At 42.1% G+C, this 16,529-nt stretch overlaps 1 protein-coding gene across 2 annotated transcripts; it reads right to left on the reverse strand.

Moving 5' to 3' along the window:
* Positions 1-428: 428 nt before the first annotated feature.
* On the reverse strand, positions 429-12,521 carry BIVM (basic, immunoglobulin-like variable motif containing). Of its 2 annotated transcripts, XM_075716978.1 has the most exons (10): positions 12,032-12,521; positions 10,462-10,588; positions 9,451-9,546; positions 9,256-9,360; positions 7,287-7,381; positions 5,863-5,995; positions 5,699-5,701; positions 3,720-3,803; positions 1,646-1,742; positions 429-713 (listed from the first exon to the last, which is right to left on the reverse strand). In XM_075716978.1, exons 1-10 carry the CDS (start codon positions 12,519-12,521, stop codon positions 429-431), a joined length of 1,515 nt encoding a protein of 504 aa, XP_075573093.1. The 2 variants fall into 2 exon arrangements, with proteins under 2 accessions (XP_075573093.1, XP_009488993.2); XM_009490718.2 differs by lacking the exon at positions 5,699-5,701.
* Between the last annotated feature and the right edge of the window lie 4,008 nt (positions 12,522-16,529).

Raw genomic sequence — 16,529 nt, forward strand, 5'->3', positions numbered from 1 at the left:
AAAGGAAGGCAATGTTTACTTTTATCCTTACACCATTTGCAGAATAACCCTTTTTATAAAGTCATATAATAAATTTTCATGCTTTTGAATACTAATTGTTTTCAATGAAGCCTGTTTATTACATTGACTAACTTCGATCTGCTCTTTTGTTTTCACAGATCAGGACATAATACAATTATTTCAAAAGAAATGATTGATTTTGCTATCATATTTACTTTTGATTGCAAAAGTACAGTAATCTGTGCTTATCTGTCAGTTTATACATCAGATCTCATCCATTGCAACCGTATCATCAGATCTATTCAGTAATTATGAAGCTCTATCTTATACCATAATTTCTATTCATATGTATTCTAGGACTAAAGATCCCTAATATGTCTTGATCAAAACTAACTTTAATATATCAATTCTATTATCTAAAGTTAATTTTAATCATTTTCATCATAATCATTATAACTCTGATACCCACTGTTCCTCCTCTCACGAAGATTAGATTTCTTCCACATAGATTCCTGCTGAAAGCCAGCACTGAAAGATCGACCCAGTCGTCCATGTTGCTTCTTAGAGATATTGTCTTCGCTCTCAGATTTGGAAATTCCTTGTGTTTGGGATTGTTTATCCTGTCTAACGTTTCCAAATGGAAAATTCCAAGGACCAAATCTTTGCCAGTTAAGTCTCTGAAAGGCAATGATGCAATGAAGATTTCCTCCAACCTAATCAAAGCAAAAAGGTTCTTTGTTCAATGCACACAGGCGCATTTGTAACATACATAGATATTTGAAATGAGCATCTTGGCAGGTAACAGAATTTGTTTAAAAAAAAAAAGACAAAACCAAAAAAACCCAACAAAACAACACACAAGCAAACAAAAAAACCCCACAAAACCATATCCACAAACAAGCAACTCTGCTCAAATCCATTTTGATTGTTTCCCAGATTCAATCACTGCCTTCTTTCTCATCTTTTTAAGTCATCCTTTTTATCTTTCATGGGCTAGTATAACTTATGTTCTGCTAGCCATTTTTACTCTCCAGCACTTTCACACAAATGATCTCTTCTGGTCCCTTCTCACCTTGCTGACACAGTCTTCCATAGGGTCTCCACATATGAAATCATCTCTTCAGCCTATTATTTCTCATAGACTGTCAATCTGCAAATCAAAAATACATCCCCCACCCACAAGATATAGCCCTATCTATAGAAACGAAAGCTGTATGTATGACAGTAAGTCCACATAAGAGAGAGACATGCATTCTTCTATGTTTGATCCTACTCAACTCTCTTTCATGCTTACACGTAGCTAGAAGGCCACACACCAAAAGGATCTGTCTGTAATTTGTCTGTAGAGTATTTCTATACTTGCTGCAGCTACATTTTAAGCCTGCAAGGTTAAATATTGTGACCGAATACATTGTATATGTAGACACCCTGGTTTATCCTAGCGTATGCCAGGCTACTGCTGTATTGTATCTTGTCCCACAAGTAAATATAGATGACTCTGGTACGTAAGTACCCACATTTGACTTTTGTCTTCAGCAACACTTCATAACAAATTTCTTTTAGTGAAGTTATCTTACACTGCTGAAGTGTAAGTTTGCCAAAAATCTATGATAGATTTCCTCCCATCTTAGTAAGTTTACCTTACCTTCTTTGTTTTTCGATGCTGCAATCCTCTCTCTAGGTGTCGAATATCTAGATATTCTGGATTTTGAGTGTTTAGGTCAGTGACAATATCTGCCCACCTACAGAATAAGATTATTACTACTCAGCTGACATTTATGAAAACTCAGCACCACTAAGACTCATGTACACACACATGCAAATACAGATCTGCAGCTTTAAATAGTCTTACCAGTGATTTAAAGACAAATGAACATGTAAAGATATAAAAGCCTCAGTATTAGAATCATCAAGCTAGATATAAAAAAGTCACTTTTAATCAAAGCATTTAGTGATTATTCCTGCTCTGGGGAAACGCCTTCCAAAACGAGTAAGAGCACCATGAGTCATTAGTTGTGTTGCTTACCCTTACCAATTCACCAGTTTGTGAAAGGAAGAAGCAAACTTAAGTTCAGGCAAAGAGAAACATTAGCTTTTACTTTATTTAATCCTCTCTTAAGCTTTTATATTATTTTGTTCAAACCTGTGTTTGGATTTTTTTTCCACCACTAAATCTGTTTTTACCAGACAGCTCTCACAATAACTCACTCCTCCATTTTATTTAATTCCCACCTGTAATAAACTATCAATTCAATCATTCCCCATTCACTCAGCTCTTCAGAGTTTTATAGCTCCTTCTAGCCCAACTGAAACAAATATCCCCATATCCCAGACCTCTTTAAGCCTACATATCGCCTTTTCAGTTCTGTCATGTCTAATTACCTGCTTCTCTCTAAGATCACCCTCCAAGTTCAGAAAACCCATTTCTACCCCAACCTTTGCCCTCCTACCTTAAGCACAGAACCTTTGGCTAGCTCTCATTGGGACTGTAGCAGGAGGAAGAATATCTCCACAATCAAAAATAATATTACGAAGGTTTGTATTCTATGCTCAGAAACCTTTTCTTGTGCCATTTGTAGCTCATATACCACAGGACAAAATTCTGTCAGTATGATGGATAGTACGCCATTTCTCAGCACACAAACCACATGCATAATGTGATTTTAAATTTGTGGCACTTTATCTCATTAGTCCAAAATATCCAGCTATTTAGAGTTGTTGATATAGTCACATCACTGACCAAGAGGGGGAAAAAAAAAAAAAAAAAATATCTGGGGTTTAGGTACTGGGATAGATCTGACTGGCTATGAAACTGTCAGATAAGCACTTTCAAACAATTTTTCAAAATAATTAGAGAATAAAGAAGAGGAAACAAAGAGAAAGTTGTGTGATTATTCCCCACCCCACCCCCCCAACAGCCTTTTCCTACTGTATCAAGAAAAATCACTCCATAATTAACTCTGGGGGTGGCAGAGAAGCTATTTGCTAAAACTTATGTTTTGGCCACGGATTTGGTTTCTTGAGAAATACTATTCTTTTGCACTGTTCCCTCATTTCAGAAATTAATATTAGGCATTATGAACACGCATGTCAAATAAAGCTGAGAAAGCTCTTCCATTACTTTATCAAGACAAATACAGCTGATCAGTGAAATTTCTACGTAGTACCCTCTAGCTCTCCTAGTCTGTGCGTCTAGTTTAGACACCAGCTTTGCGTGAGCCAGACCTCATCATAAATGTATTGTTTTAATGCACAGGTCAGCTAATAACGCAACAGAGTACAGGCTGTACCTGCACCTGAGCTAGGAGACCTTGGTAGCAGCACAATATCCTATGCACACCCCAGACACAGCCTGCCTACATCCTCAACTGCACCATAAACTCCTCCAAGGTTCGTACAGCCTGCACGTCGCAGCTGGCACAATCACAGGCAGCTGAGGTGTCTTTTCTTCCTGACTAATGTGGGCTGCGTCACACTCAAACAAGAGAAACAGGCTTTGGCTTTCAGCAGCCCACACGCGTCCTGCCACATGATATAAAACTGCAGAGCCAGTCTTGAGGTCAAAACATGACGTTTCTCACTAAAGCACCTGTTTCTGTTAGAATTATAGTATATTCATTCAAAAAAACCTATGAAGTTGCTTGGTGACCCTTAGTAGAGAAATACAATTTGTTTCGAAAGAAAATAATGGTGTTTCAAATTCTTACCAAGTAACATACCTTTTACAGTGTATTGTTGGATGTTTTCTGCTCGGCTCTCCAATTAAGATCCAATATTCTACTTCTTGCTGCAAGACACGACCTCTGTTCAATAGAAGATACAATCCTAGTAAGATTTATTGTGCATACTAAAAAGAAAGAGAGAGATTAACATTCTGTTGTTCTTTTTAGGATTTTCTAACATTTAAAATCGTTTCCTCAGCCAAACTAAAAACCAGCTCCTGCGCTATAATTATTGTTTGCAATTGCATACAGGGAAACTTTTTGTTTCACAAGGCCTGGAAGCAAGATAGAAGCTATTGCTTATTATTCAGGAAAAAGACAGGTCTTCCTAAAAAATAGTGTTACTCAGATAAAAGGAAGTCTAGTGTAAGATCCAAATATAAATATATACGTAACAATGGAAACAAGGGTTGTGGAAAGCCACACAAAGGTGGAACAAACATTTTCCTCCCTATCTGTGATGTCTAACAGAGTCACAAAAAAGAGCCCCGTCCACAATTTTTAAACTGCACCCCAGCTGACAGTTGTTACCAGCAGCTGTAGGGTAACCTGTATGAAAACAACTGGTAACTTCAATCCCTTCCTCCTAAGCATCCAATACCACATATTAAAAAACAAAACCCTCAGCCAGCATTCGTTCAAGTTTGCGAGCAATTTCCAGGAAACTCAAAGCTTTGCAGTAACCTTGTCAGGGAAAATTTGTGAAAGACATCAGGGCAGACTGCTGAGACACAGAGGATTATTCTGTGACGTCCTGTGTATAATTATCCCATGAAAAACTACTTCAGTTTCAACTGTAACAAAAACTGAGATTTTTCTGCGTAGGGAATTAGACAGCATACGGCCTTACTGCTTGCAGTACTTTGCTTATAATTCCCTGTAAAATAACAATGTATGCCATCATTGTACAGATGGGAAACCAAGACACAGGACAGATTAATTGACTTACCTAAAGTCACACTGGAAGTCTGTGGTTGAACTGGGAACTGAACCCAGGTCTCCCGAGTCCAAATCCAGCAACCTAAGATCATACAGGAAGTCTGTGGGTGACCTAAGAACTGTCTCCTAAGCTCAGCCTAGCAACCTATCTACCCATTTCTTTTGGAACTTAAACATTTCTTAGCTTGATTTTTAAAGAAAAGCCTTCCTTTGTAACTAGAATGCAAAAACAGGTAACCAAGAACTGCTGCAGAATCTATTGCTAGAGCCTCTGAAACCTAAACATAATTTCTCCCAGTAAGATATCAGAAGATATGAAGAGAGCCGGATGATCTTCTGGTCTGACCTCCAGCCTAAAAATAAAGCTATAAAAGTTTCTTGAATTCATTACTTCATCTTACATTGTTAGAAGAGGTCTGTTTTTAGGAAGAAAATCTAATATTGACTTAAAAACAACATCACTAGTGACTGAGAATCCATTTCAACCATGGGTAAAGTATTGAAATTTTTGCTCTCAGTCATTACTAAACAATATCAATTCAAACTAGATATACAACATGTTAAGTTTCCACATGCTGGACCATATTATTTCTCAAACTGCAATTTTGATCTCGTAAACAAATTTTTGTTTTATTTCACTCTTCCAGTGCAGATTCTTAGTAACTGATCAGGTAAGCAAGCCATTAACCTTTTGGTAAATTTAAGCAGACTGATGTGTTGGACTTCTGTTTGGGGCATATTTTCCAAACTCTTCTCACTCACGTGGCTTGTCAGTGAACGCAGTCTTAATAAAAAACTTCTGTATTCTTTTGTTCATATACTAAAAGCTTTCATTAACCCCGTGGTCACTGTCTCACGCTGGGAACAAATTAGATTCAGATGATTACACTTTATTACCTCCACACAATTACCATTGAACTCTAAAAGTAGAGCGAGCATTCTCCATTCCTTGATGTGACTCTACATCTCCAACACAGCCAAAGGTAGACTGCTTGGTAAGCAGAACACAAGACTGAGGCTCACCTTACACCAGTGACCTACTCTGTTCATTGTTTAGCACTCCCCACTATCTGGATCTGCTAACTTTGTCAGGCATTGTCTTCTTACGCCCGTGTTATTTACAGAGAAAAATGGTATCAACTTGCAGTAAATTTTTCTGTACATTTCCTCCACTAAAATAAGCATAAAGACAGTATCTTACCTATATGCTTTACTAGCTTTTACTGGGGTTGCTTCAAATCCAATTGGGCAAAAATAATGGTTTTGGCAATGGTAGATGTAGGCCATTGATTCATCTTTCAGTCCACGTGTTAGCTTTGCAAGGGCCCCTGCAGCTACAAAGAAAGATCAGGTTACAGTCCAGAGCGCTTTGGATCTTGCATAACATATTCAGCAAGAAAGACCTATTTGATAACATAAAACAGTTACACTGCTTTTTAAATCAGAGGACATGACCTGACAGGCATGCACAAAATACAGTTTTGTTTTCAAACTTCTTAGTATTTCATTTCCTGACTGGTACAAAAAAAACCCCAAAACCCCAAACATCTGCACACAGTCTGTACTAGGGAAATACAATATAAAGTATGCATTGTATATAGATCAAAGTCTCATTAAAAATTATTTTTTCTGAAAAAAAAAAAAAGAACCAAAAGTATCTCTTATATCTAGGAAATACACGCTGCAACACAATGCAGTCCCACTGCCCCAGCTCAGATGTAGCACATATCAATGATACTGCCGACACCCCTGAAAGCTTTCAAACGTTTTGGTATCATGAGCTTCTTGGAGCTTCCTAGTCTCAGGAACACCTCCCATGCTTGGGCACACAATGTTTTGTAATATGACTCCAGTGCTCAGTTTCAGGAAAAGACTAAAAAAGGCCCTGAAACGTGAAGAATTCTCAAATGAGATACCATGAACAAAAAGGGGATTCCCACTTTAATAATCTCCCCCAAAACTTTTCAGCATGGTTTTATCCTTTTAAAGAACCTTCCAGAAGATAATTACCCAGACTATACCAAAGGCTAGTAAACTGTATATGAAAGTATAATTTTTCTTTAGGTAGCACACTTAAAAGTAAATATAAAAATGCAGCTTCATAAGCTAATTGAGAATAATTAGCTAACATCTGTCTCCAAAAGTTAGGTGAAGTCAGGCAGAACAGAGGAGTTCGCTAACTTTGAAACTGCATTTTTAAAAGTACAAAACATTTATTAAAGACATTAATACTTTTGTGCTGTACATTCTAAGTTGTTATACAACACAAATTTCTGAAATGCTGAAATAAAAACGTGATTCTCCCCCAGAGTATTACAGCAAACACATCTTCCAGGACACCAACACAGAACTGGCAGTGCAGTGTCCTCCTAGATACCTTAAAATTCTGTGATGGCAGAATACATAGCACAGAATGTATTTTATATAACTAAAAGTACAAATGAAAAGTTTTAGCAAAATAAGAGAAAAAGTAAAACCAGAAAAATCATGCAACTTGGAGCTATTTGATAGCTTATCTCAAACTGGAAGTACTACTTACAGAATTTGTCCTGTCAAATGCTACACATTGCAGGATTTTTTCAGTTTATATACTGTAAGATAAATGCTTTAGGATTAGCTACATACCAGTTTCTCCAGCTGTCTTGTTCTTCCCATGAGGTTTATACAGAACATATGAGCATCCCTTGATATGGAAGTGATCATTTATTTGTCTAAACCATCTGAAACAATAAGCTTAAAGATTGTAGTAACTCAAGCATTATTAAATGCAATTGTCTTTCCTCCCACTTTTCCTCTGCTTGACAGTTTAGGAAAAAAGCCTCGGTGTGCTACTAGGTACCTACCACATTAGTATACAGATCGTAGGTGACCATCATTCCCCAATACAAACAAAACTTAACACATCCTAGAGAGATAAATAAATTCTCAAAGCCTTTGCCTCCACCTTGCTTTTTCAGACCCAACATAGATCCACAATAACCAAAGGGCTGGATTTGAAACATTGGTCCTACTGTGTTCAGTCCAGTCACCTCTAACTTTCAGCTACTCAGCCTTTAGAAAGACACTTGAATTCTGAAATGCCAAGCTTCAATGATGATTTGTAAGCTGCAGGAAGGGAATCTTCTAAGACATCAGAAGGAAGGACCCTTCAAGTGAGACTTTCTGCATACCATGTTGGGCTTCCACCACATAAACTTCACAATGCCCAAGTTACAGGAGTCCCATACTGCAACTCCTCACAGCAGCAGTAAGGACAGGTCTGCCAAGAAGATTTTGTCTCAGATATTTACTTTTCCGCATTAGAAGATTCAAATTCACATCTCTGAAGATACTACCTCAATCATATAGCCATGTTGGGTGATGTGCTTGGCTCTCAGCCCTCCTGTTTTCCAGTCTGCCAAGTACTTAAAAATTACTTGACCAGGCAGAAAAAAAACCCAACCAAACTAATAAGGGTAACTTTTCTGCAGCGCTTAGGGCACTTGTGGGAGAAGAGGAAGAAGAATTCCAAGTTTAACTTCTGTCTCTACAGACTGTTGACATAAAGAGACAGAACATTTTATCAGCTTGGTCTATAAGGGCTGCTATACCCTGGCATACTCATGAAGAGATACAAAATCTGGATCCAAATCTCCTAAAGCAGAGAAGGAAGTTTTCATGACACTCCAATGATCTAGCCAGTATGCTACCACTAAAGAACAGACTGCTGCCACATTTTCACATCCAGCACTCACATTCTATGCCAAACCTTATATATTGCCTTCAAAAAAATACTAACTACATCAAACGCAACTCACGAAACAGGCAAGAACACTGCAAGATTTTTAAATCTCACAGAAGGGTAACACACCAAAACCCTGTCAAGATGTTCAACACTCAAGTACAATATGCTTCTGGCCCTGTTTAATCCTAAAATTCCTTATCAGTTTAATAAAACAGAAAAAAGGGGGGGAAAAAAAAAAAAAGGACAAAGATTTTAGACCCAATTCATCAAGATCAGGAAATAGCAGAGCGGAAGTGAAACAGAATTTGAACATCCAAGTCTTCTGTGCCTCCAGCCCCATCTTTTCTTCCCTCCCAGCCCCCCCGAACAGCTCCACTGCAACAAAGGTGAAGCACTCACTATCTCATTTTCAATTCCTAAATCGATTTTTACATAAAGCTACTAGTGTATCAATTGCCTTTTCAGGCTGTTTCAGTGACATTAACAAGCATTTAACATCCATTTTAAGAAACAGGAAAATGAAGGTAAAGAAAACCTTTCCTAACCAGGAGACTGGATGCGTTAAGAGTATTATACGACCATTAAACAAACTGAACCAAAAACCAAACAGAATTTCATGTTCACCTGTGTAGCAACATCGCATTATACAAAATGGCTAGTGCAAAAAACTCTTTGAAAGGTTTCTTTGGGTACCGTCAGAGTACCCAGGTATGCCTCATTATTCTAAAACTTAAAAGGACTAACTTGTGTCAGCCACTTTTTTTTTTTTAAATAAATGAACTACTACTGTATTTTTAAAGGTTCTATCTCTTAACTTTGTTATTTTTGCATATATTAACAATTTAGCCACATCAAAAGAACCAGACGCACCTCATTAAAGTTGTATTTCCAGTAAAGGGACCAAACCTAATCTCCTCAAATGGGGGCTGAAAGCCCAGTATATGCAAAGCTTCTTCTTGAGTAATAGGTGGTAAACTGGGGGGGGAAAAAAAAGTATTGTTTAATAAAGTAATTAGCAATATATTTTAGACTCTCTAGAAGCAAAGCAGTCTATGTGTGACTTACCTTCCAGCTCCCAGTGTACTATATAAGAAATTCCAGCAAGATACTAAGGATGAAATTCCACAGGAAGTCTTGTATTGAGGTCGGCTAATACAATACCTAAAACAAACAAAAACCCAAAACACATTAGTAAGCATTTGTGATTTAGGTACAGGATCAACCTGAACTACTTTTCTGTGTGCCATGCCACTGAAGTGCCATGTTACATTAAGTGTTTTTACTCTGCCTGTATTAAAAAAAAAAGGGCATTCTTTAAAAAAAAAAAAAAAGTGCAAATATGTTAACCAATTTCTTTAAGTTTGTCAGATACCACTACCCTATTTCATACAAATCAGTCAAATTTCTAACAGCCCCATGAGAGTTCTGTATGAATGACCCTGTAGGAAAACACAGTTCTGTACTAATATAGTGCACAGTTTGATCCAGTCTCTTCTAACACGTGAACTTGTAGTAAGCTGCATCTCTACCAATTTACTAATGAATGTCATTCTGGGTTGCAGATTCCCTAGGCTAACTCTAACTTTCTGATGTCACAGACATACAGTAAGAACCAGATGGATTCATTAAATGAAATTAATTTAGTGAACTATGTTCATATGATATAGGTTGTACAGAACTGACAGATTCTGATCAAGTATTTCCCAGTCAAAACAAAAATCAGGAGTAAGACAGCAAGACATATCAGTACTATATTTAAGGTTACTTTTGCCTGACTATATTAATGAACTTGTGGGTTTTTTACCAATAATTACCCACATAATTTTTTTTCCTCACTGAAAGAAAAAACCAAGTTTAGAAAGAAAAACATTTTTAGAATGTCAACAGATGGAAGGGAAGCTCTCATTCTTCTTGTAGAAAGTATAAGATTCAGTTTATGTATGCTTAATATATCCCCCTTTCTAATAAACAGAAAGTATGAAGACATTATTAAGAAGTTTGGAATCAGATAACCAGCAACAGCGTTTACCAACAAACTGTATAGGGATAATCTTAAACACAGTTCATAAATACTACCATCTCCGGAGGTCCAACACTTTCCTCTCCTTCACATCTTCAAGAGCAGAACGCTGAGGACACTCCCTGTATTGTTTGCTTTTTTTGTCTAGGGATTTTTTCTTTGTTGCTTGTTTCTTCATGTTGCCTGCAAGCCAGATTCCAGAAAAAAATGAATGCCTAGTTTGCCTTTTACATCTTTCTTCTTAAATATTTTTAGTAATAGCATGCACCTCAAACAGAGACACTTGTTGTGTCAGTAAGTGCAAACTAGGACTAAACATTAATTGGCAGAAAAAGCTCAAATGCATAATCAAGATTGTCGACAGGTTTGTAAAGCTGTCATTAGCTCCATAAACAACATCTTGTTTTTCTGAACAGACTTAACGATGACCTGCCCGACTGTTTAGAGAGAGCAGTCAATCTGATTATTCTAAGGCATTAAAATCAGCCATGCCAGAAATAGACTCTCAGACCAACATGGACTTCCCATCTCCTAACATTAAACACACAGGGAAATCTAACAAAACACTTATTTTTCACAGCCAAGCTCTGTAACCAGCTACACTTTCTGATGAACACTTGCATGCAAGTCCAGTGAGAATAATATACCCTCAAGGTCTTTTCCTTTTTGTAAGCCACTGAGACAGTGGAAAATGGAAGGAGTTGGGCCATGTGCTAAAGCAGGAATATTTCTGTCCCATTTTGAAGCCATCATATCCAAATGAAATATACCACATATATTTCAGCAAAACTTAACATCCTGTAAGATATTATCATTTGTTTATTATTTTTGAAGACCCTACATGTACACATGAAAAGGCTATGACAATCTGCTAACTGTATTTAAGTTTTGCTAAACCGGTTTCACACTAACAGACAAAACAGGAACTTGACCAGCTAGCCAACCCACCAAGGAAAAAGGTCTACAGCCAGCTCTAGATAAGCAGACGGATTACAGGACAAAGAAAACCAAGTGTGTGTGCAAGTGCCTGATTCACAGCTACAGTCTGTGACTAGGCAGAGAAAGAACACAGGAGGCAGCAAAGAAGCCAGTTTTAAAGAAGTGGGCTCCCTAACATTGTATACATATAGCAAATCAAAATATATACAATTATGTTACAGAAACCAACTGCTTTCCTAAATAACTGTAATGACTTATAAACCAGGTCTTTTAATTTCAAAACACACCTCTGACGTACCTTGAAACATTTCTGCAAGTGACAAACCTGTACTTAACAGGTGAAAGTAATCACTGCACAATGCACTAGGTCCTACCAAAATAAAAGAAAAAACCACCCCAAAAACCCAAGGAAAAAAAAACAAACCAAAAGTCACCGCAAACAATACCCCAAAAAACCCACACAGAGTTAGGTAGAAGCCAGCTGTGTTTCACAGCCACTTCCTCAGGCAGCTACGCTTGACTTTCACTCCTCCCACACCACACTCTCCCAATGAGCAAATTGTTTGAAACGACGTACAGGCTCTTCTATAGCACTTCCTCACGAGATAACATGCTGATGAGCCCCCTCCACAAACGAGTTGTAAACACAAAGCCTCTTCCTCCCACATCAAATCTTCACCACCTCACCTGCTTTGTTCTTCAGATTTGTGGTCACGCCATTGAACTCCGATTTGTCGATTTCCCATGCCAGTGGAAGCTTTCCAAGATCGCCAGGCAAGCTTTCCAAGTTAGTATCTTCACTGTAGATTATCTCTGAAGCACCAGTTTGAACGCTGAGTAAGCTAGGTGTGTTATTTCCAACATTTAAGGCAGAACTTCCTGACAGGCAGGCACTAACTGAAGCACTTGGGCTTTTACAAATAGATGTTACTCTGTTTAAAAAAGCATAGTCTGAGCAGATGGTATAAAATTTCTCTCGTGTATGAGTCACAGGACATCCCCATGGATAATGCCCATCTCCCCTAGACATCAAGGATGCAGCGGAGGCATCTGACATGCAGTATGGCTTCACGGGATCATGAAGAGAAGCTTCTGGGGATTCTTTCCCACATTTGTTTTCAGTGTTTCCATTATTTCCAGAACCATTCTCCTTTTCCTCTTCTGAAATGTTAGGCATTGAATGATACTGAGGGAGTACTGTACAGCTAAGAAGATTTTTTCTTTATCTTTTAATTACAACAGAGTTTGCATCATTGCCTCCATTGCCTCTGCAAGGTATCGATGAGGTACCTGAAAGAAAATGAGAAGTTAGTACAGGTGTCTCCATCAACATAAAATACACACAAAGCTTATCTTTGAAGTCATACGCCATAAAAGCTGAAATACCCTTCAAGATACATCACAACGTACACCACGTCTTTTCCTAAGCATCTCTAAAATTCTACAAACAGCACTTACTATTTTTTGTGAGGTGCCAACAGCATACACCATAGTGATACCGTAAGACCACGTCACGCGTAATTGCAATTATAAGCCAGTACATGAATAAAGAAATAAAATTTAAAAAATGAAAAGCTTTCTATATTTGTGCAGTTGTGGTTGATCGCTTCTGTTCCTTACAGTCACGATACCTTGCACATGCGGCGTACAGAATAATTTATACTAATTAATAAATCACAGAAACAGCAACTTAAGGTCACTTGATTCTGAAGTCCTGCATACTTCTGCTGCAAGTTCAAGCTTACAGAAAATTATAGTAACTATTACCTCTGTTAACTGTACATCGACAACGCTACCCTCAATCTGTTTCGCTGCTTTCCTCGTATGACTGTTAAGGGTTCCCTTTTGTTTTTATCGCCTCCTATTCTTCAAGATGTGAGAAAGAAAAGCGTCAGGTTTTATTTACAGTAGCTAAGAATTACCAAAAACAAATTCAGAAGGCTGGCTTGCTTTTAATGATCTTTTTTTAAAAAGCCAAGCGACGGTACGTGTCATCCGTCATCTCGGCAGTTTGCACGTCTGCGGTGCGAGGACACATGCCGCAGATGGGAAAAGCTGGCACGCAGGAGTTTCACTCCAGAGCAGGCTCCTGCGACACCGACTTGTGGGCACCGAACGGAACCAGCGGTGCACGGCTCTGCCTCCGCCAGAAGCGGGTCTCGCAGCCGAACGCAAGCAGGGCTCTGCTTGAAGGATGACACGGAAACACCAGAAGACACGCACGCACTCCGCAGCTGCCTGCAATGAAGGCGGCCGAGCGGCGCCCAGCCCCGACTGCGCCGAGCGGCCCGGCAGGACCCGCTCCCGCCAGCTCCGCGGGGGCTCGCCGCCGGGGCAGGCCCGCAGAGCTCCCCCCCGGGGTGGGGAGCACCCGGCCCCAGCGCCGGGGAGGGGCGGGAGGGCTGGGGCGCCGCCAATCGCGGCCTCGGCGCGGCTCTGCGGCCCCGCCCCCCCGCGCTGCCGCCAGTCGGTTCCAGAGTGAACAGCCGCGGGCCGGGGGGAAAGGGGCCGCGGCTGGGCGGCAGCGGGGCCCGCCGGGAGGGTGGCCCCGCTCCCTCGGGAGGGGAAGGGCGGCTGCTGGGCGGCGCGGCCCGCGCTCCCGGCCCGTTACCTGCGCGGCGCCCGCCTGCGTCGCCTCCCGCGGGCCGCGGCGGAGCGGGGACGCGAGCGCGCCGGAAACAGACACGGCGCGCGGCGTGGGGGAGGGCGCGGCGGCGCGGGCCCACCTGCGCCCCCACAGCCCCCCGCCTCCTCAGCGCCGCCGGCCCGCACCAACTCCCGCCGCCGGCCGGGGGGAGGCGCGGGAGGGGCTGCCCGGTGGCGGCGGCGGCGCTCCCCGCTGCGGGCCCTCACGGTGTCTCAGAGGAACGGGCTGCGCTTCTCCCGGCTGGGCCGCGGCTGCGCCTCGGCGCTGTGAGAGGCACCTCTCGGGCCGCGTCTCCTCCCCCCCCCCCCCACTGTGCGCCCTCATGGTCTCGTCCACTGCTGCCCCGCGGGCGGGCGGGGGAGAGGAGGAGCAGCGCGGGGGGGGATGGCGGTGGCTCCCTCCGTGGGGCCTTGGCGCCGGAGAGCTCTCACCTGCCCGCCGAGGTGCTGCTCCGGGTGTTGCACGGGGACTGGGGAAAGGCCAGGCGTAAACGGGAGAGCGGGTGGGAGGTGCGGCCTGGGGGAGGAGAGCAGGGGGACGCCTGGGTTTACCTGCTGGCCCCGCGGGGAGCAGGAGGCTCCCAGTGCATTTGGAAAGGCGAAGCCGCGTTGGCTAACGAGTGCCTGGCTGCACAGAACCCCGCTCCAGACTGCCCGTGGCCGGCCGCCACCTCGCTGAAACTCCTACCTCGGTGGGCTCGGGGTTCGCCCCCCGCCCTCACCGCAGCCCCCTCGAATGCGGGCACTCCCGCTTACCTGGGCCCCGCCGCACCTGCCTGCCCCGAACGGGCCCGCCCGGGCTGCGTGCCTGCCCGCATCGGGCCTCCACCGCCGGGCTCGGTGCTGCAGGGTGCCCAGGGCGCCCGTCCCTGCGGCCCCGAGCTGCCCGTGGCTTACAGCCGGCTCGGCTTGACTCACGGCGAGTCTTGGCTCAGGTTTGGTGTGGCACTTCTAACATGGCTGCACCTGCCCCTTCAGGGTGGGGAAGGTGTAGGAGCGCAGGAGCGAGCGTTGGTCCCTCCTGGGGAACAAGTAATCCAGCCACCAAGCCAGGAAACACGAAATTGCTGCTCTACCCTTAATTGGTTTAGTGGTGGACTTGGTAATGTTAGGTTAATGGTTGGGCTGGATGATCTTAAAGGTCTTTTCCAACCTAAACGATTCTATGATTCTGTGACAATCTAGAGCTTTTACGGGTACCAGTCTTCTCTTGGTTTCCCTTGACCGCACTAAGAATAGGTGCAACAAAAGTGCTTTCTGTTGTTGAGAGGTAGGTTGCCTCGGGATGAAGCCACGTCAAATTCTGAGCTGTGTAAAACTGTGTAAAGGAACAAAAGATTGTCTCGGGTAACAGCGTCTGGAACGTTTCCCGTCTCCACTGCAGTCAGCATATTTTCAACGTGAACAAACACAGTGGCGCTGAAGACATGAGCGGAGCACTTCCGGTACTGCCATAATTACTTGGAATTTATTTATTTTTAAATACACAGATTTGTAATATTAAATGATTGCTCTTATAACAAAGTAGTTATAAAATCTAAAATAAAAACCAAAACAGAGAAAGATCAAAAAGTTACATGGTGCCCTGCTGACAGAAGATTCAATGCTGGTGATTACAGCATGGTGCCCTCAGCCCGCGGAGCCCTTACTCCCAGCAGTAGTTTCCATGAGAGGTGCTGCAAATAATGGAAAGCAGCAGAAAATTTCTCCTCAGATGTTAAGAGTTACTGGATAGTTTTCAGTGGTTAGGCAGAGCAAAGGTGCAGAAGTCCGCTAATGCCTGTTGGCACAGCCAAGTTTGCCATCCCCCCGGGCAGAGTAAGACGAGACCTGGATCAGATTCCGAATCCGATGTGGCTCCATCCCCCGGCAGCCTACCTCTGGCAATGGAGAGCGTCCCTTATGTCTTTGCCAGCTGGAAGCCTGTTGAGCCGTCGTCGGCCAACTGCCTTTGAAGTAATTAAACAATTCTGCCTCCAAAACATTTTTCTCTGAGCCAAATTATAGGCATTAGGATAGCAGCAACGTTGGCTTTGCCAGCCAGGACTAAAATTAGGTTGCACGATTTGTTTTACAACTTGTTTGGGTGCTGACAAATAGTGCCAGATCACTACACGGATTCCCTGAGCTGCGCTTACATGGGGGAGAAAAGCTGAAGAGAAAGTCAGGAGGGGTAGAAGTGTGTCGCCTTCACTTCATCGTTGCTGTGCTGCTTTTAACATGCCGATGCCGGCCTGCTAGGAAGAGGAAGGACATTCTGTGAATTCTGTTTTAAATAAAAACATCTTTAAAGTTCTCTTCCACTACAGGGGACTGTCTTGTCTCATACAGCAAAACATAAGCTGAGGAGGAGTGTGATTTCAGCCTGTAAAATACATCAAGAGTAAAGATAGGGAAGGGAGAGGAACTACACGGCCGTGGACATAAAATAAGGCCTGCATGAATTTTTAGACTGGAAATTGCAAGTCTTCTAACGGCTGAAATGTCCTGAAAAATCATGTTGATAGGAACAGCAGGAGACAAAAACTGTGCCTTTAGA

The sequence above is a fragment of the Pelecanus crispus genome, chromosome 1, assembly GCF_030463565.1.
Source record: "Pelecanus crispus isolate bPelCri1 chromosome 1, bPelCri1.pri, whole genome shotgun sequence".
Classification (NCBI taxonomy): Eukaryota; Metazoa; Chordata; class Aves; order Pelecaniformes; family Pelecanidae; genus Pelecanus; species Pelecanus crispus.

What these genes read in the sequence shown, in the direction of transcription:
- BIVM (XM_075716978.1), bottom strand. Translation starts at nt 12,521, where the DNA reads ATGCCTAACATTTCAGAAGAGGAAAAGGAGAATGGTTCTGGAAATAAT. An exon ending in AAATCTGAAGAACAAAGCAG is followed by an intron (nt 10,589 to 12,031) that starts GTGAGGTGGTGA and finishes TCTGGCTTGCAG; the next exon opens with GCAACATGAAGAAACAAGCA. An exon ending in GTGTTGGACCTCCGGAGATG is followed by an intron (nt 9,547 to 10,461) that starts GTAGTATTTATG and finishes TGTTTGTTTTAG; the next exon opens with GTATTGTATTAGCCGACCTC.